The sequence below is a fragment of the Podarcis erhardii genome, assembly GCF_964252035.2.
Source record: "Podarcis erhardii genome assembly, chromosome: 15".
Classification (NCBI taxonomy): Eukaryota; Metazoa; Chordata; class Lepidosauria; order Squamata; family Lacertidae; genus Podarcis; species Podarcis erhardii.
The window spans coordinates 15,529,035-15,548,276 of NC_138505.1; the positions used below are offsets into that span (position 1 = coordinate 15,529,035).

At 51.9% G+C, this 19,242-nt stretch overlaps 1 protein-coding gene across 27 annotated transcripts in view; it reads left to right on the forward strand.

Moving 5' to 3' along the window:
- The window catches only part of NRXN2 (neurexin 2), a 303,692-nt gene that overhangs the window by 167,953 nt on the left and 116,497 nt on the right, over positions 1 to 19,242 (forward strand). For 3 of the 27 annotated variants that reach the window (XM_081842393.1, XM_081842394.1, XM_081842395.1), the window contains exon 1: positions 5,395 to 5,620. The exons of the other annotated variants lie outside the window; for them this stretch is intronic. In XM_081842393.1, the coding sequence (XP_081698519.1) occupies positions 5,410 to 5,620 (211 nt within the window). In that variant the 5' untranslated portion in view covers positions 5,395 to 5,409. Of the gene's footprint in view, positions 1 to 5,394; positions 5,621 to 19,242 lie in introns of those variants that run through there. 27 annotated transcript variants of the gene reach the window in all.

Sequence of the window (19,242 nt, forward strand, 5' to 3'; positions counted from 1 at the left end):
TTTGGCTCCCTTCCCTGCACAATTGTGCCAATGACATCATACTGTATGAGCTCATGGAGGGAGATTTACAGCCCCAAGGGAAAGTGAGCTCAGAGGCAGATCCATTAGGGAGAATGCCCATCCCAGAACTGCCAGGCATCCCTTTCTCCAGCCCCCCTCCACTTCTGAATTTTGCTGAATGCAAAGGGGGCAGAAATCCCAAGGCTAGGCTGTGAAAAGAGATGAGGGTTACTCCTGGGAAGGCCCCACAGGTGGCTCTGAGCAGGGGAAATGGCTGCACCTACCTGCCACTCCCTGGGAAATCCAAGACCCACTTCATCTGAACTTCAGGTCCTTTGCAGTAAAGCAAGCAAACCTGGAGGCGAAAGAGCCTCTTTTGTGCAGATCTGTTTGGGTTGGTACAATGGCCAGTCACAGCAATGGCTTCGCTCCCAGGACCTGAGCAGATCCACCAAGCTGTGACTGCTGCTCCAGGGGGCTTTCCCAAGCCTCTCCCCCTGCCTACAGAAGCAAACAGAGGCAAGAGCACACCAGTAATTTTTCAGATTCAGTCCTACTGCAGAGGGTGGCCCTTTGAGGTGGGTCAGAGGTGTCTCGGCAGATAAAGGCTGCCAATTGCAACTTCCAGCCTTCCCACACCCAGTTGTGCCAGCCATGGGTTGTGGGGTGAATGCTCTGTATTCATGCAAGGCCTGGCAGGTGTGCATGAGAGACATAACAGCAAAACAAGCATTGCCCCTTCTGAGCTCAGAGGTGCAACGGTTTTGCAGTTTAGTGGCTTCAGGTACATCATTTCTGGTGCAAAAATCAAATCAGTGCCAGAATAGAATGGTGGTGGTGCCATATGACAGACCTCCCCTACAGAGGCCTTGTTAGATAGTTAAAAGATTCAACGCATTGGGCTCATAGGCTAAAATTTGCTTATGCTAATTTATATGTATAGATGCAAATGTAGAATGTAAATGTCACAGTAGGCACACCAACTCATTCCCCATCCAAATATCCACAGATGAATTTTTCAGTGCACACCCCCCCCACCCCCGGATCACTCCACCCCTGGATCACTCCTCTTTTATTTTGTTTATTCTCCCTTTTCTGTTAATTTCCTCTTTTATTTGTTTATTCCCCCTTTTCTGTTAATTTCCAAAGAGATTCTGCTCCAGATCCATTCATCTCTCTTTCAATTACCCCAGTCATGACCCCAACCCCAAATCATCTCTAAAGGAAGTAATAGAATTAGTTGGAAGGGACCCCAAGGGCCATCTAGTACAACCCCCTTCAATGCAGGAATCTTAACTAAAGCATCCATGACAGATGGGCATCCAACCTCTTCTTAAAAACTTCCAGTGAAGTAGAGTCCACCACCTCCTGAGGGAGTCTGTTCTACTGTTGAAGAGCTCCTACTGTCGGAAAGTTCATCCTGATGTTTAGTCAGAATCTCCTTTCTTGTAACTTGAAGCCATTGGATCAAGCCCCACCCTCCAGAGCAGGAGAAAGGATATGACTGTCATATCTCCTCTCAGTCTCCTTTTTTCCCAGGCCAGACATACTGAGCTCCCTCAACTGTTCCTTATAAGGCTTGCTATCCAGACCCTTGATCATCTTGGCCCTCCTCTGCACACATTCCAACTTGTCAATATCTTTCTTAAATGGTTTTACCCGGAACTGGACACAGTATTCCAGGTATGGTCCGCCCAAGGCAGAATAGAATGGTTCTGTTACTTCCCATAGTGGTAAAAGGGACCCCTGACCATTAGGTCCAGTCATGACTGACTCTGGGGTTGTGGCGCTCATCTCGCTTTACTAGCCAGTGTGACTAAGCCGCTTCTGGCGAACCAGAGCAGCGCACAGAAACGCCGTTTACCTTCCCACCAGAGCAGTACCTATTTATCTACTTGCACTTTGACGTGCTTTCAAACTGCTAGGTTGGCAGGAGCAGGGACCGAGCAATGGGAGCTCACCCCGTGGTGGGTATTTGAACCGCCGACCTTCTGATCAGCAAGTCCTAGGCTCTGGTTTAACCCACAGCACCACCTGTGTCCCTATTCCTCTTAAATTTATTTCCCCATATTTATCCTCCCTTATCAGTTCCCAAAAGTTCATTGACCAGAAACAGTTGAGGCAATTAGAAGAAGTTCTAGGGGGCCCAGTCCTAGAAATTACACTTCTTCCTTCCCTTTTCTTGTTCCCTGACCCTGCTCTTTCCCTGCTCCATCTTTTTCATCCCAGCCCTGGATTTCCTTTCCTCTCTGTAGACTTTCTATTCTCTGCATGCCAGGAGTTGCTGGAACTTTCTCCCTAATGTGGGCAGGGCTGAATATGAACTAAGGCATAGCCCAATTTGTGTGTAAGGCTGAAATGTGCTTTAAAAATGCCTCTGGGCATTTGCAAAATGTCTTTTCTTCATCACAGAGTGACCCCACAGGTTCAGAAGCAGGGAGAGGCAATTTTCCAGGCAGGCAGGGTTGAAGTTAAGAACAGCAGTTTGGGTGGGTGGGAGCTGGGATTCTTCCCTGGCCTCATCCGAGATGTGTATTCCCACCCTATATAGCACAAGGGCTCTGCTGGCAACAATTGTTGTTAGTCATTTATTGCTTACCAACCCTTTACCACCAGATCACATACCAGCGTACAGTAGTTTAAAACAGTAAAGTCGAGTAAGTACCAAAATACCGTATTTTTCCATGTATAAGATGCCCCCATGTATGCTCCCTACTTTTGGGGACCCCAAATTTAGAAAGTTGGCATATGAACTATCCGTGTATAAGACGCCCCCAGATTTTTAACCTTAAAGTAAAAAAAAAACAAAGACTATTATACACGGAAAAGTATGGTATATCCATTTCAAGGGCCTCGGATAAGAGGTTTATCTTCAGTCCACGACAAAAACTACACAATGAAGGAATTTCACAACCTGGTGCCCAGAGAATGTCCTTGCACAGGCTGCCACCTGGCAAACTTCAGAGGGTGGTGGAGTTCTCAAGAAACCCCCTTTGCTAATCTTACACCTGAGAGGGTCTGTAAGGAAGGAGCCTGTGCTCTCAATGCATGTTGCTCAGAATCCCAGGAAGAGTCAGTGTTGCTCGGGCGCTCAGGACCTGCTTAGAAGGCTGACTTAGAAGGGTTGGAAGGGACCCTGAGCATCATCCAGCCCAACCCTCTGCAATGCAGGAATATGGAGCTGTCCATTATAGGGATCAAACCTGCAACCTTGGCGTTATCAGCACCATGCTCTAGCCAACTGAGCTATCCAGCTTGCTGGCTTCCAGTAATGGGCACTTGGCTGAGAACAAGATGCTGAAGTTTGCCAGGGTCTTGGCAACTATCGTGCATCCCCGTCCCCCCGAGTGCTAGGCAGGAACAAAAACCAGGTTAATAGGGACCCTGCTAGGCCACCTTACGTGACCACACTTGGCAGGTCAGAGGTAGTGAAAGCCAGGTGTGGAGTGTGTAGACAGAATAAGCCACCCATAGGGATGCAAGAGTTGCTCTGGTTAGCAAGGATTACTTGTCAGTCAGCTCACCCCTGCCCAGCCCTTCCTTTAGGGTGCAACCCCGCTGGAATCCTAGGCAGAGTGCCCTTTCCCAAACGCAAGAGTTACATGAGCATGTGCAGAGTGGCTTCTTCCTCCCCACGCCTGAGACCAAGGAGGCAGGGATTCTCCACCAGGCCACCAGCTTCCACGCAGGTTTTGGTCAGGAGGGGCATTCGTTCTTCCGCGCCTGGGACCAATTATACCGCCTCCCGCTCCTTTCCGGGTCTCCCAAGCTTCCCCTCCGGCTGGTTTGGAAACGGAGACGATTCCCGGACACATTTGGCAGCCGGGCACGCGAGTTTCTAAGCCGGCGATGGCCTGGCGGGGGAATGGGGGCTCTAGCAGGGTAGCCTTCCCCCCCCCCCCACCGCACAGAGTGTGTGGGGACAGCTCTGGGCTGGGGTGTCGCGTGCGTGGCTCAGCCTAGCTTTTCCCCACTCGGGGGTCCCCCTCCACCCTCTTATACCATTTAAAGGACCATCTGGGCTAAATTATTCGCGGAAGGGTCGCCTCTTCCGACCACCGACAGGGAAGGGGTTAACAGCGCTACAGCCGCCGCTTCCCGGTGCGAACCTTCCGATCCATCCTCGCTGCGCGCCCTGCGCGCTATCCTTTGCCGGAGCGCTTCGACTCGCTGGGGCGAGGAGGTCGGGCGCCTCCAAAGGTGGCCGCCGACAGGGTGGGGAGCGGTGGAGGGAAGAACTCGTGTTGCTGTTTTTGTGCGGGTTTGGCGGGGGGGGGGCGCCGCCGCCGCCCCTGCCTGCAGGGGGAGGGAGCAGCTAGCCGACGATCTTTTCCTTTCTCTCTCTCCCTTCTCACCCCCGTCCTTTATATCTGGGGGGGGGGGGCCGCCGGTGCCGAAATATGCACGCCGAGAGGAGGGAGGGGGCGCGCGCGCGCATTTGTTTCCCTTTCGGGGCGGGGGCTCCCTGGCCGGCGATTGGGCGCTTCCTCCGCCCCTCCCTCCCTCCCTCCCTCCCCCCTCCCAGCCTTCCCTCCGCTCTGCAGCAGAGACGCGCCGCGGAGCCGAGGAACGGGGGCTTGGGGGGCTTGGTGTTTTTTGGAGCCAGGGAAGGGACGGATCGCATCGCTTCGGTTGAGGCGTCGCTCGGAGACCCCCCCGCAAGGATTACAGCCCTCCCGCCCCGGATTGCTGGGTTTTGCCGCTGCCGCCTGCCTAGCCGCCCCCCCTCCTTCCCGGGTTCATTTTTCCTCGCTTTTCCACCCCCCGCGCCACGATGCCCGCCCCCGACCCGTAGCCCCTCTTTCCCTCCTGCCTGTTCCCCCCCACACACCCTCTTTCTTTTCCCTCCCCCCGGTAAATCTCTCGCCCCCTCCCCCGCCCTGGATGGTGCCTCTTTTCCCGCCAGCGGCGCCTCCTCCTCCTCCTCCTTTTCCTCCCGGGGGGGCCCCCGGCCCTTCGCTGCCCCTGCCGGGATGCCGCCGCTGCACCTCCTGATGGCTGCCGGGCCGGGGGGGCGTCCGTGAGCAGGGGAGGAGGGGGCGTCCCGCCCCGTCGAGGGAGCCCAGCCCGGCCTTCTTCGTCTCCCCGCTGGAATTGCTCGCCGCCGCCGACAGCCGGAGCTGCCTGGAGCCGCCCTCGCCCCCGTTGTGGGAGCGCGGAGTTTCCCTTCGCCGACTTGGGGGGTTCATCCCCCCCCCACCGCCACACGCCCCGCGGAATTTCCTTGTGCTGTTTGCCCCCCGCCCGGATCCCGACCCCTCCCTGCCTCCCGCTCTGTCGTCGGGGCGGGCGGGGACCGTCGGCGGGGTGGCATGGACGCCGCTCCCGCTGCTGCCGCCGCCGCCGCCGCCGCACCGAGGATTTAAGCGGAGCGCCCTAGTCGGGGCGGCGGCGGCGGCGGTGGGCCGGATGGCGCCTCCCGGGCCGCGAAGGGGCTCCGACGTGGTGGCGTCCGGCGCCGCGCTGCTGCTGGTGCTGGCGGCCGTGGCCGGGCCCGCGGGGGCGGCGCGCGTCTCCTCCAGCCTGAGCACCACGCACCACGTGCACCACTTCCACAACAAGCACGGCACCGTGCCCATCGCCATCAACCGCACGCCCTTCCTCACCCGCGGCGGGCACGGTAAGTCCCCGGGGGAAGCGGGGGGAGGTTCGCTCGCAGCCTAGGTGCAGCCATGTTGGGGCAGGGGAAGTGGGGCGGCCGATGGACACCCGGGGAGGCGCCCCCAGGGGCCTGTCCGCGCGCGCGATCCTGGGCCCATCTGCTTTCCAGACGGGGCGGGCGATCAGTGGCCAAAGGCGTGTTCCATCCCTCCCTCGCCGCGATGGTGGCCGAGCGCCTCGCCCTCTCACCGGGGCTCTGCTTCTCATTCCGTCGGGGAAAAGCGGTTCAAGCCCGAGGATTGGGACCCAGGAGGCCTCCGGCCCCCAGCAATCTGGCAGCCATCTCCAAGTGGGCTGGGTGGGTTGAAAGGCAGCGAAGGGGCCCGTTTCTGCTGGGACAGGGCGTGGGGATTATTGGAGCAGAAGCCTTCTCTCTCCCGGGCTCGGGCTAAGGCTTTGGTTTCTTCCCCTGCTTCCTTCTGGCCTCCTTGCTGGGGGAGGGAGGGGGTACACAACTCTGCTCACCTGGTGGCCGGACTTGATCTGTATCCAGGTACAACCCAGAACCTTCCTTCAAAGCTCAGCCCCAGATAGTGCAGGTGAAATATGACGGTCCAGGCAGATGCCAGCTGGCAGGAAGAGGTAGTTCAGAGGCATGTGCTGAGTGCTTTTCCCTTTGACTTGAGCTGTTTGTCCAGCTTGCACTCTTCCCCATCCCCTTTTTGCATCTGAGGTCTGGAGTAAGGTTTCCAAGCAATCTTGAACTCCCTCACTTCTCCCTCTCTCTCTATATATGCACAGTATATATATATTTATATATCTATTTTAAAATGTGTATGTTGAAGGGGAGGATGCAGCTGTGCTTGGCTTCCTCTCTCTCCCTACCTGGGCTGAAGTAGGTAACTCTCCCCTCCCTCCCTGGCATTATGTAATAGCCAGGCCGCCACAGCAACCTGATTGGTGCTCAGTTGCTCCCCTCACAACAAATACACAAAGACACGATTGGGGGGGGAAGGTTGCCCCCCCTTTAGTGTTGACTCACCTGGGTCAGCTTCTCTTAATCTCTTTTGTGGGTTGGTTCCAGTTTATAACCCATCCCTCCTCAGCTCTGGTGTGAACATCAAGGGCCTCCTTGTAGGGGCAGGGGTGGATTCTGTGTTTAAAGGGTGGCAAAGGAAGCCTGGGGCTGGATTTCTGTGGGGAGGCAAATGGGGTGGCAGGTGAACTGGATGTTGGTCCTCTGTGGGTATTTGGCCTTAAGTGCTCTCTGTATGCATGGGAGGGGAGAGGTTCAGTCACCTGTGGGGGCACCCAGATGCCCCCTTGGGCAGCTTGTGGGACACCCGAGGGGCTTGCCAGGATGGGTTCTTTGTGCCTGGCATGCTAATGGCATGTGAGGGTCTACAAAGAGGACGTTGTCCACGTACGTTGGCATAAAGCATCCAGTCCTGTGATCCCTGTGCCAGCTGGGGGTTATGGCGTTGCATGTCCAACTTGGCATGCCTGCTCACAGCAGAAGGTTAAGCGTGTCGCCTGCAACTTGTGTGCCTCATTCAGGTGCTGGCCTTTGTGTGTGTTCTTAGCAGGGCATGTCTGTAGTGCGTTTCTGCCGCTGGTTGTGTTGTGCAGGTATGTGAAACATCTTGGTGTGGTTCTTTGCTCACGTATTATAAGCATTCACATATTGTTCACAAACACTCGGAACAAGAGGCTTCATGTTCACATTAAATAGTATGAGAAGGCTAAATAGTAAAAGGTGATCCTGGGTCCAGGGAAACGGGGACCAGACTTTCTGACATGCTGTAAGCCATGTCTCATCCCTCAGCCTTTCAAAGGAATTCCAGGCAGCAGGAAGTGACTGGCTGTGATGTGGGTGAACTTTCCAAACTGAGGATCCTTGTGGCGCCGCGAGCAACATTTGCAACTCTTGAGGCTTCCTCACCAGCCACTGGCCCCGGGTCTTGAACTTTTAGACCTGGTGCTGGTGGAATCTGGGGATGTGGTGCAGACCTGTTTGCCCTGAATTTATCATGCTGAAGAGATGGAGTGGGGTTGTCTCTTGATTTCATGATGCTTGGATGGTAGTTTGACAAAAACAACAGCCTGCCTTATTGAGCCATAAAACTCCCTGTTGCTCTTTGTGCAGCAGATTTAAGACCGCTACCCCTATGGATTTTATACCTCTGTGTTCTCCCCGCCACCCACGCTCCTCCCAAATTATTTCGGCTCCCATCAGAATTTTGGAATCCTTTACAAATAACTCCAAAAGCACAGAAAAGTCAAAGGCAGCTGTTCCAAACATGGGGATGTTCTCTTCCTGGGAACATTTGCTGCTTTAGAGTCACTGATAGCAGAACCTGCCAAGAATGGCTTTCGGGGGGGGGGGGGGAGGCCAGAACTTAATAATAAAAACCTTACATAGCTGCTGAGATTTTGTGGCCCTGCTTGTCAATAACTGGGAATTGTGCCACGACGTGGCCTCTTGCTTAGGAATATCCCAGTCAAAATTGCAGTTTCATTAATGTGAATTCCCCCCCCCCCCGGATTTTGCTTTGTGGGTGATGGTGTGTGGTTGATGTTGGGCACAATGTACGAAGTTTGGGGTACATCAGGTTGTCATGATGCACATGACATGTGTTGTATTTTGTTGGGTGTGTGCAGGAAAGCAGATTGCTGTGTGTTTGTGTTGTGCATTGTTTGAGAGCTGTTTTGTGCCACTGATGTTGCAGGATGTGACTGGGCGGGTGGGTGGTGGGCTACGGATTGGCTTTCATGTTAGGTCAAGGTATAATCAAGAGTTGCCAGGTCTTGTTGGTGTGGACTGTTGGCTTCTCTTCCAAGTTGACATGAAGGGGAAGGGCGGGTGGCAGTGGGATAGATCAAAAGATCTTGCAGACCACCAGCTTATCAGTGCCATTTCAGTTTTTTTAACTTCTGAAAAGTGAATGGTCAGGGCTCAAATTTTCCTGGAAATACATTCTGTGCCTTTTCATTTTGGATATGTAAGAGCTGGCTGGTGAATTTATTATTATTATTGCTTTACCCTTTAAGTACATCAGAGGAGCCTGCTGCATCCGGCCAATTTCCTGTCTCCAAGAAACTGAAGGCATCCTTCAGTGGCCCTGCCATACCTTGGCATTTTATCCTCACAACAAATCCTATGAGAATCACTGGCCTAAGTTCACCAAGTCAGCTTCATGACTGAGTGGAGAATTTGCACGTTTTAGTTCCCATACACAATTCAAAGTGCTGGTCTTTATCTATAAAGCCTTATGCACCTCAGGACCCAAACACCTCAAGGACCACCTCTCCCCATATGAACCGACTTGTGATCATCATCTGAGATCCTTATTCTTGTGCCCCCTCCATGGGAGGTCCATAGGGTGGCAACATGAGGACGGGTCTTTAGTGGGGGTTCTCTGCTTTTTGCCTTAAAATAGTCTAAGTCGCTTTGAGTTGCTGTTGCAAAAAAAGTGAATAATTCATTTTTCTTTGCGCCTTCTAGGATTGAGCCCTGGCATAGAAAAATTAGTTTTGCCTCTGACCTTTGTCTTGCATTAATCCCTGATGTGTTCTTGTCAAGTGTGCAAAGCACAACACTGGCCCAAGTAGGCTGCAGCAAGGAGCCCAGACACATGAGTTCATGGGAAGAGGCTTCATTGCCCCAGCACATCTGAGCCTACTGTGTTAGAAATCAGGCTTGAGGACAGCGAGGGGCGAGGGGCTCTTGGGGACCCTTTTATTTGGTCTTACATTCAATTCTTTGAAAGGATGGAGATTTTTATTAGTTATATCTCAGTCTTCTCCAACATGGCGCCCTCCAGGTCAGCTTGGCCTACAGCTATCAGCCTCAGCAAAGATGGCCACACTGATTAGAGTGGATGGGAGTTAAGGGTTGTGGGGGGCTAGTATTAGGCCACCTTCCCGTGTCCAATGCTGTATATTGCTCCCCATGTCTAAGATATTTCCCATGAACTAGCACTTCTGTCTAGCTTGTGGATTTCAGAAGGGGAAAGTTTAGGAGGTAACTGAGGGGTTGTCTCCAATGGAAAACCTGTGATGGCCGGTGCAGCTTTTAGAAGGGCCACATGAGTTTCTGGGGGAGCAGATCCATTTGAGACTGCTTAGACAGAGGTGAGACACCCTGTTTGGGCCTAGGCTCCCTCTGAACCCCAGGTGCCAGACATAGGAAGGCCTTTGTTTTTCTTCCCTGTCGGTCAGCTCAGCTTCCAGAGGCATCAGGCTGACCACCATCAGACGCAGGATTCTGGGCTGGATGAGCCTCTGTTCCAATCCCACAGAACCATTTTAAAACATTTTTACAGAGAGAGTTCTTGTGGCAGTTTCAACCTAGCCACCAGCCTTGGCAGGGTCACTTATCCTGATGGAGCTGAGGCCCTTGGAGCAGGTTCCCACCAACAGTCTTTGTACAGGCTCCCTGCCTTCTGGGCTTGAGGCAAGGTGCTCCTTTAGAGTTGCTGCAAAGGCTCCAGCGGCCTGGAGCTTGGTGTTCTGGAGAGCAGAGCCTGCTTCCCCACCAGGGTTTCTAGTAGTAGCACCTTTGGGCCCTGCATTGATTATTCTGTCTGGCTGCCAAGTAGGGACTTCAAGCAGTGGTCAAAACTAGCCAGGCATGTTTTACTTTACGTGGTCCAGTTGCTGCGACTATGTGGAGATTTCTGGGTGCCAGGTTGGCAACCACAGTTTGAATGCTTCTGCCTTAGTTTCTCGTTAAAGCCATTTCCCTTCCCTCCTTGTGTGTCTCTCCTTCTTGCATACTGGAAAAAGTGAATTGTTGTAAGAGTAAGCTACAGTCAAGAAGTGTACTTGAGATCACAGAAGGAACTCTAGGGTCATCTAGTGAATAGACATTCCATTGTGGCGACTAGGACTGGGCGATAACTGGTTTTCAATATTGCAATACAGTGGTACCTTGGGTTACCAACGCTTCAGGTTACAGATGCTTCAGGTTACAGACTCCACTAACCCAGAAATAGTACCTCAGGTTAAGAACTTTGCTTAAGGATGAGAACAGAAATCGTGCAGTGGTGGCACAGCAGCAGCCACAGGAGGCCCCATTAGCTAAAGTGGTGCTTCAGGTTAAGAACAGTTTCAGGTTAAGAACGGCTCTCCAGGATGAATTAAGTTCGTAACCCGAGGTACCACTGTATATCGCTAGCTAAACATTGCGAAATATTGATATATCATGATGTCTGAAATAAAGATGGAGCTATGTAGAGGTGGATACTATAACCCAGGTTTAGGGTGCCATTTGGCACTTAGCTTATATGCCTAAGTTTCTAACATTGACTTCAAGGGAGAGTTGAGTTCTGCTGTCTCTCTTTTGCCTTGCCTCCTCAAGCACCTATCAACAGTGGGCTGGGATGAACTTTGGAATCCATCAGGTACCTGTGTTCATGATCTAGCCAGAGTCAAACCTTCCTGGGGCCTGCTTCCTTTCAATGGGAGAGTTAAGCACGCACTCAGTGTCTGAGTTTGGCCCTTGGCCACCTGTTCAGTTGGGTTTTTGGGGAGGGATCCTAAGTCAGTGGTAGGAAATGGTTTTGCACACAGATAGCCCTGGGTTTAATCTCCATGAGCAACTTCTGTTAGAAGAATTGGATAGCTGATGATAGGAAAACCTACTGTGTGTCTGAAAGCCTGGAGAGCTGCTGCTGCCAAACAGAGTGGGCAGTACAGAGCTTTAGAAATAAAATTAGTTTCAAAGGAAAGGGAACAAATACAGTCATACCTCGGGTTACAGCCGCTTCAGGTTGTGTTTTTTTGTGTTACTGCCGAAACCTGGAAGTACTGGAATAGGTTATTTCCAGGTTTTGGCAATCTCGCATGCGCAGAAGCGCTAAAATCGTGCTTTGCTCAGAAGCCCCGAATCGCTACCCACACGTGCACAGACGTTCGCAACCCGCGCGTCCACTGTACAGATAACTGCATCTACAAAACAGGAGCAAACAGACACTCATGGATTGACCCTGGTGTAAGGCAGCTTCTGTTCGTAAGCTTTTGCCAGCCTAAAATTTCACTGCATATTGTAGCTGCATTTTTTTCTTTTCTTTTTTGAACTTCATCTTTTCTGTGTTTCTTTAATGGGCTGCTTTGAGATTCCACCAACTCACTCTCAGTGCAGAACAATAGAGTGGGCTCAGAATGGAAATCAGCCAGGGTGTAGCCTCTTAACCTCAGTTCCCCCATCTGTAAAATGGGTGTTATGGGGTGGGCAAGGTAAAAATCATAACATGCACCAAACATTCTGCAAAATTCCAGGAAGTATTTTCTTTCTTGGGTTCTTTGGAGAGTATGTGGAAGCAAAACCATAAACACACGAATGGGCTGGTAGGGTGGCACATCTTGGCAGCTGCTCTGTAGGTTTTGGGTCCTCTTCCAGCTGGGGCTTCTTCATCCAGACCCCACATTTCCTGCTCTTTGTGCCTGCTAGGTTTTCTACAGAGGGGAGGACAGCATCTCCTGACTCATTTCCTTGCTGGAGGCCTTGCCTGCAGCTCTGTCTTGAGCCAGGAAAGCCCCTCCAGCTAAGTAGAGGTCCTGACAGATCAGGGAACCCTGAGCAAGGCAGCCCAACAGGCTGGAGGAGCTGTTCTCAGCACTGCAGACAGGCGCTGTCCATGGTGCTGTCTGTTCCCCTCTGTAGTACCATGTCAGAGCTGGAGCTGTAAGCTTCGCCCTCACAGCAACCCTACCCAGTAGGCTGTCTACACTTGCATTTTGGGAAGGGGAGAAACTGAGGCATAGGGAGGGTGAGTCACTGTGGTTGAGCCTTCCAGCTGGGTCTTCCAGCCTTTGCAGATATTCAGGGTGTGTGTGTGTGTGTGTGTGTGTGTGTGTGTGCGTGTGTGTATTTGAGAGAGACAGGGAAGGAGATGTTGGTGGGCTATCTTTTTTGGTTGGGGGTGGGCTCTCCTGCTCCACCCTGCTCCTGGTTCATACCAGTTGGCTGCTCAGCTTAACGCGTGCTTGGGGAGTGGGCAGATTGTGCCGAGACCTTCCAGTTCCTGCCAGCTTTTGTGGTGGGAAGTGGCTGTCTGTGTGTGATAGAGAGGGGGAAGCAGGAGAGAGTCGATGTTCTTCTTGCTGTGCTCACAAGTGTGGCCCTGCGAGCTGATGATTCATCCTGAGCTGTTGATTATTCATGAGACACCAAATGCCCCAAAAACCAGAGGGGGGAGAGAACAAGGAATTAGGCCACTCTAACAACAACCTTCTGCTTCCCCGACTGCCTTTGCCCACCCATCTCCCCTCCCCTCCCCACAACTTAACCACCCACCACCCATTCCGTTGCACTCTCTGCCCCTCCCAGCCCCCCTGCAGAGAAAGGCCCACCCCCATCCCTGGTCTGCCCAACCATCTGTCATTTGCTGCCTGTAGCTCCGTCCGCCCTGCAGTGAGCAGGTATGTGCTGAAATGGCAGGATCTGTAGGCCTGTGTGTGTGTGTGTGTGTGTTGCAGATGCTAGGACAACAAGGGCACGCTTGAAGTGTGTGTGTGTGTGTGTGTGCGCGCGCACACACACACACTTCAGAGTTCTGATCTTGACCCACCTGGGAAGTCAGGCGGACATCCAGCTTGTCAGGAGAGGGGTAGTTTAGGGGTGAGCCTCCTGCCTGGGAGATCCGGCTCTTCAAAAACAGCATCTCTGGGTTTGATGAGTTCCTCACTCTCATCCCTCCATTAGTTCCTCCCTCCTTCAATTTATGGCATTACCCAGCCATTAATTATTACTCCCGCCTGCAGTTTAATATGGTAATTGAGGCAACCCCTGTTTGGGCCCCACGTTTATTACGCTGCCACTATTTATGGGGTGTCCTGCTCCAGGTTACGGCAGGCCCGGGAATTATGAGTCTCGCACACAGATGGCTTTGTTAATTAATTACTGCTCCCCACAGCAGCCGTTCTCCAAGCAGGGAGGGGTTAATGTCTGGGGCTAAAGCTGCTGCCCCTTGCCTGCCGCCACCACCACCAGAAAAGTCACTGCTGAGCGACGCACAGCCTGGACAAAGCTCCCAGCCCAGCTCCTCATTCCTACCCTCTGGGAAGACGGGAAGCTCTCTTGCAGTTCAACACTGACTGGCAGCAGCAACAGCTCTCCATGGTCTCAGGCAGGGGATGCTCTCAGGACCAGCTGGAGATACTGCCAGCAGGGACTGAACCTGGGGCTTTAGCATGCAGAGAATGAATGCTGTTGCGGAGCTACGCCTCTTTCCCAGAATCCAGCTGCTCAGGCCTTCCTGAATGGTTCCCATCCAGCGTCCTTGGGAACTTCTGGAGAAGGAGTGCCTAGCAATGGACACTGAGTGTTACAAAAAGTGTCAGGCTGTGATGGCCCTTTGGGGTTATGTAGGGTCTTGCCTACAAGTGTGTGAGGGTGGCATGATACATGGCTTCTGCAGCTGAAGATGCCGTCTGAGCCCTAGATGGCTTTTGTTGGTGCCTTGGGTGGAGTGGGGGGGGGTGTCACCCTGACCACCCATTTCACTCTCCCCATCTTATTCCTATCCAACCAATCCTTACGGGGTCAAATTAGCACACACACCCCACGGCCAAGACGGGGAAAGATCATTTGGTGTGTTGCGGGGTAAGATTTGCTGGTGTGCTGAAAAACATTTCGGGCGGCCTGTGTGGTTTTCATGGTGATGGGAAGAACTGGAAAAAACTGAATGAGGACTGAGCATGCTCAGTGGCCAAAGAACCAGAGAGTCCCCTTGGAGCCCCCCCCCAAAAAAAAATCCCCACCAAAAGAAACAAACAAAAAAACACGAGAAAGCAGGAGGGCAGGGGTAGAGTCATCATTGTTCCGTTAACTTATGACAATTGCATCCTGGCTTTTCTCCAGGGAGCTTCAGGTGGGTCTCTGGTTTAAGGAGCCATTTGGTGCCTAGCTTATATATATCGAAGTTTCTAACACTGCCTCCAATACTTTGCTCCCATACTTGGAACCCCAAGTGCACAACTCAGTTTGGGAGGGAGGGCAGCCCCAAACAATGAAAAGTGGGTTGGGGGCTGTGTGCTGTGCAAGGGATATCCTACGCCTGGCACTTTTGAATTCAAGGCTGGCCTCATGGAGGAAAGGAGGGAATGTTGCAATCCTCTTTTCTTTGTGGGGGCGAGAAGTGACCAGCCTGGCTGGAATATGCATAATACGCCTTTATTCAGGAGCGGTTCCTGGCTTTCTGCGGAGGAAATATGGTTCATTGTAAAGAGCTTACTTGCTGGAGACAGCCATGTTTTCTCTGGTGAAGGAATTCCTGCAGGAGTAGAAATTTGTGTGTGTGTTTCTGTTTGTGCTGGGATCCACCCACAGAGGAGATTTCTGTGGGGAAATAAACAGTGGTTAATTTGCTTTCTTAAAGAGAGGCTTCTCTGCATTGAAGCTTCTATGGCAGCCAGTTTGTCTCACCTGGAAACTCTGGATGTGGTGGGCTGGCTATGTTTAGACACCCTGGCCTCCTTTACTTTGGAGGTGATGGTGCTCTCGCATCAGGGGCCAGAATTTGAGCTTCCCTTGTGTAAGTGTAGCCAATTTCTTTTTAAAAGACAGAGGAATTAGGATTCAAGGGTCCATGCTTTGTGCCCTAGAATCCCTACTTCTTAAATCCAGGTGCGCAGGATAGAAAATGCATTTGCATGTGCCCAGAGGTACTCTTGCTTTTCTTGAAGGTCTGGTGTGGGCGGCAGGTGAACAGGAAGGGTGGGGCCTCTTGCCTAACCCTGGCATTTTGGAGAAGGCCTTTCTCTCTGGGGAGGTACTGATTCTGCCTCACCTCTGGGGTGCCAGGTGGAGGGACAAGCAGCTCTATTTGCATAATTGTTTGTTTGTTTGTTTGTTTGAATGTTTTGGTGAGGTGTGGGGGGAGGGCAATGAGGCAGGGGGGCTGCTCTCCTCCCACATCATGATCAGTCAATGAAAGACTTTTTGTGCCCTGGGGAGAATTCTCTTTCCCCCCCCAAAAAAACTCTGGATGGCGCTGGAGGAGTTAAGAGTCTTCTCCTCCCTGCTCTCCTTCCCTCCCATTGGGTCTCTGAGTGGCTTGGCTGGGGAAGGAGAAGAGGGAGGGCTTCAGGTCTGCGTTGCCGTGGAAACAGCTGAGATTCAGGAGAGCTGCAGAGATGGGAGCTCAGGGGCTCATTAACTACCGTGCCTGCCCCCCCCCTTCTGCCTCTATCCATCACCCCGGCTTCCAAGGCAGGGAGAGGCAGCCTCCCTGCAGGAGATGGTCACAGAAGCGGGGGGGGGGGGGGGAGAGGCTCCTTCCCCAGGTGTGGATGTTGGTGTTTTGTGTGTGTGTGTCTGCGCACATTTGCCTGCCGGAGCAGCTGAACCCTGAGCACAGAATCCAACCTGTGACAGATTTCGTTTCCAGTTTTGCATTAAACCACAACAAAAGGACCAATGTGTCCCAGACCTTTATTTATTCCAGCTAGTTAAAGCCTGCCTTTTGCAGGATTCTGCTCCTTCCAAAGCATCGTGCAGGGAATATTCGTGGAAATACCTTTGCAGGAAATGTCTTAGTAGAAACTGCAATAAAAATACCGAAAGTGTCAGTCATCAGGGTCTTGTCCACTTGTAGTCAGGTGGGGGTGGGGAGGGACTTGTGGATTGTGGGGAGCAGAAAGGGGGGGAATGTGGAGGGGGGCTCTTGAATGAGGAAGGTGGTGGGATCTCTTCATCCAGCTGTTCTTCCTCTGCTGCTGCTATTTTTGCTGGAAGTCTCCTTTACCTGCCCCATCTATCCCCAAGTGACCCTAGGGCCTTCTTTCCTTCAACAAGGCATCTGGCAAAACGGAAAGTGGTAGGTCAGCTGGCCATGGGGCCTGTGGGGAGGGAGGAGTGAGTTTCTTGCAGGAATTTGGAATTGTGCTTTGCCAGGAGACTCCCTGTTTGAGCAGTTGCTTTGCAGTGACCTTTGGAGACTTTTTGGTTCCCATTTTTGGACGCCTCCCAGAAATTGGGCCGGTGTTGACAGACTTACATGCGCTCTCTCCTTTGACAGAGCTGTTTCCCAGAACTTGTGATGCGGGGGGGGGGGCCTTCGATCACCCTCCCTTTCTGTCCCACTCCCAACGTACACTGACGCTGAGTGGAAAGCATTCTAGATTGATCGATTTAAAAACATTTCTGTATCGCCCTTCATCAAAGCAGATTGCAGGGTGGCAGACAGCAATATAGGTAATAAATTAATGAAAGGCTAATGTCATGGAACACTAACATTAGCGATAGCAGATATTTTAAAGAAGAAAAAAAGATGAGAGGGTGTGGTTTCTGAGTAGTCCCTGCAATTTCTATACATTGCAGCACACACCACCAGAATCCCCCTCCTCCCCATCTCATGGCTTCTCCTTCCCCCTTCTTCTCGCTTTGTGTTCGGTGCAGCCCCCACCTCTTGTGCACAGTTGGGGCACCTGCTTGGCTTCACAGTTTCACAGGTGCAACTGTGGAGGCCGCCGGCATCATCTCCTCCCCTACACACCTGGGAATCCCATCTCCGGAGACTTTCAGCCTAGAACTATCCTCAACTGCCCAGCTGGGGCAAGGAAGCGGTTTGTCGCAAGTTGAGGGAGGGCAACTATTTATAAGGTGAATACAGGTACCTTAAGAACTTAAGAACTTAATTCATTCTGGAGGTCCGTTCTTAACCTGAAACTGTTCTTAACCTGAGGTACCACTTTAGCTAATGGGGCCTCCCGCTGCTGTCGCACCACCGCCACCACATGATTTCTGTTCTCATCCTGAAGCAAAGTTCTTAACCCGAGGTACTATTTCTGGGTTAGAGGAGTCTGTAACCTGAAGCGTCTGTAACCTGAGGTACCACTGTAGCCAATTTCGTAGGGATTGAAGGCAAGGCCATTGATTGCATGCAGAATTTGAATCATCAGTATCTCTCCTCAAAAGGCAGGAGGACTGGCTGTCCTTCTCCCAGAGACCCTGGAGATCCTTTGCCTGCCCAAATGGATGTTTCTGAGCCACATGGAGCCATCTTAGTATTTGCCTCTGCTGGTGGCTGACAGCTGGGTGGGCATGGTGGGTGAGCCACTGAATCTGAGAGCGAGGGCAGTCCTATTGCTCTGCTCTAGAACAGGCTGTTGGAGTGTCCCTCTGAGCATGCAGAGATTCTGCCAGCTTTCTAGCAAAGGCAGTGGCCCCAACAGGCTAAGATCTTCCTGTTCAGACAGGCCTTTGGAAACTTAAGGTTCAGACAGTGCTGACCACTGGGCTGCTGTCAGGGCAAAGTGCTGGTTCTAATGTGTGTGAACATACCCTGAATGCATTTTATGGTATTCTCTGTATGCTGCCTGGAGAATTTAGGTTGAAGGGCACATAATAAATATTAATAATAATATAGGACAGGGATGTAGAAGCCTGTTGGGGGGCATATTCCAAGTGGGCAGGGCCACAGCCTGAAGTGGTCCTTTTTATGGATGGTCTTACTTTTGTTTAAATACACTTGCTTGAACCCTCTGTCATCTCCCAGAGGCCCCACACAGCAGAGAGGGGGAGAAAATGGGGGGAGAAAATAGTTGGTATAAAGAAGGGGTGTGGCCTAGGCAGGAGAGGTGTGGCCTGCAGAGATTGCTGGAGTGGGGGTAGTTTGAGGGGCTGCGGAGGGCAGATTTAGCCGGCACTCTGGCTGTTCCCCACCGCTGGTCTGGGACTCTAGGCATTGGACCTTGGAAGTCCATTTCCTAGTCTCTGATAGAAATTCAGATATAGAAGCTAAGTGCTAAATGGCACTTTAAACCAAGGTTGCAGTAACCAAAACGGAATATGTCTAGTTGCCTTTGGGGGGCAAGACAGCTCTAGAATCTTATTTTTAAAATGATGGGCTGACTGTGATTGATTATCAGTTAAACATGTGACTCTAGTTCAGATTACAACCTTGAGCTAGATTAAGAACTTTGAGAACTTAAAGAAGAAAAGTCGCTTGATCAAGGGACAGTCCACATATATACTGGCCAATCCCTACCTCTTTTTCTTAATGGTGACGCAGACCATTCATAACGTAAGAATATTCTTCACAACTGTGAGCAGGGTAGTTCACTGCTCCTGCTCCAACTGCACAGAAAACATATTTTGGTTCTTAAAACTAACTCTTGATTGTGAAGATAAAATATAAGAGAATTTTACAGGATGTGGTATTGGTGTGCGAAAACAGTCAAGATCCAGGGATCCCCAGGTATCCACCTCCAGATGGTGGAGATGTCAGGCGTCATCCTGGTGCCCAGGCATCTTCACTTGGTTTCAAGTTGCTGATAGCTCAGTGCGAAAAGTGCCTGGTACCTGGGGATTTCAAATACAGCCCAGTCTGTGATACACAATAGCTGATGGTGGCTACTTGGCAGTGTGAGAGGGCCTTATTGGAAGTGCTCAGAGGAACTCTTACCTTTGCTTGCCTTCTGTGGTTGACCCTTTGTACTGAAAGCAAACTCTGGGCCTGAGCTGTGGTTCAGACGAAAGCCTTGCCCAGAAGAGGGGGAAGGTAGCTGTCTTATCTGCCCCAACCCCATCCTAAATCTATACAGTGGTACTTCGGGTTACATACGCTTCAGGATACAGACTCCGCTAACCCAGAAATAGTACCTCGGGTTAAGAACTTTGCTTCAGAATGAGAA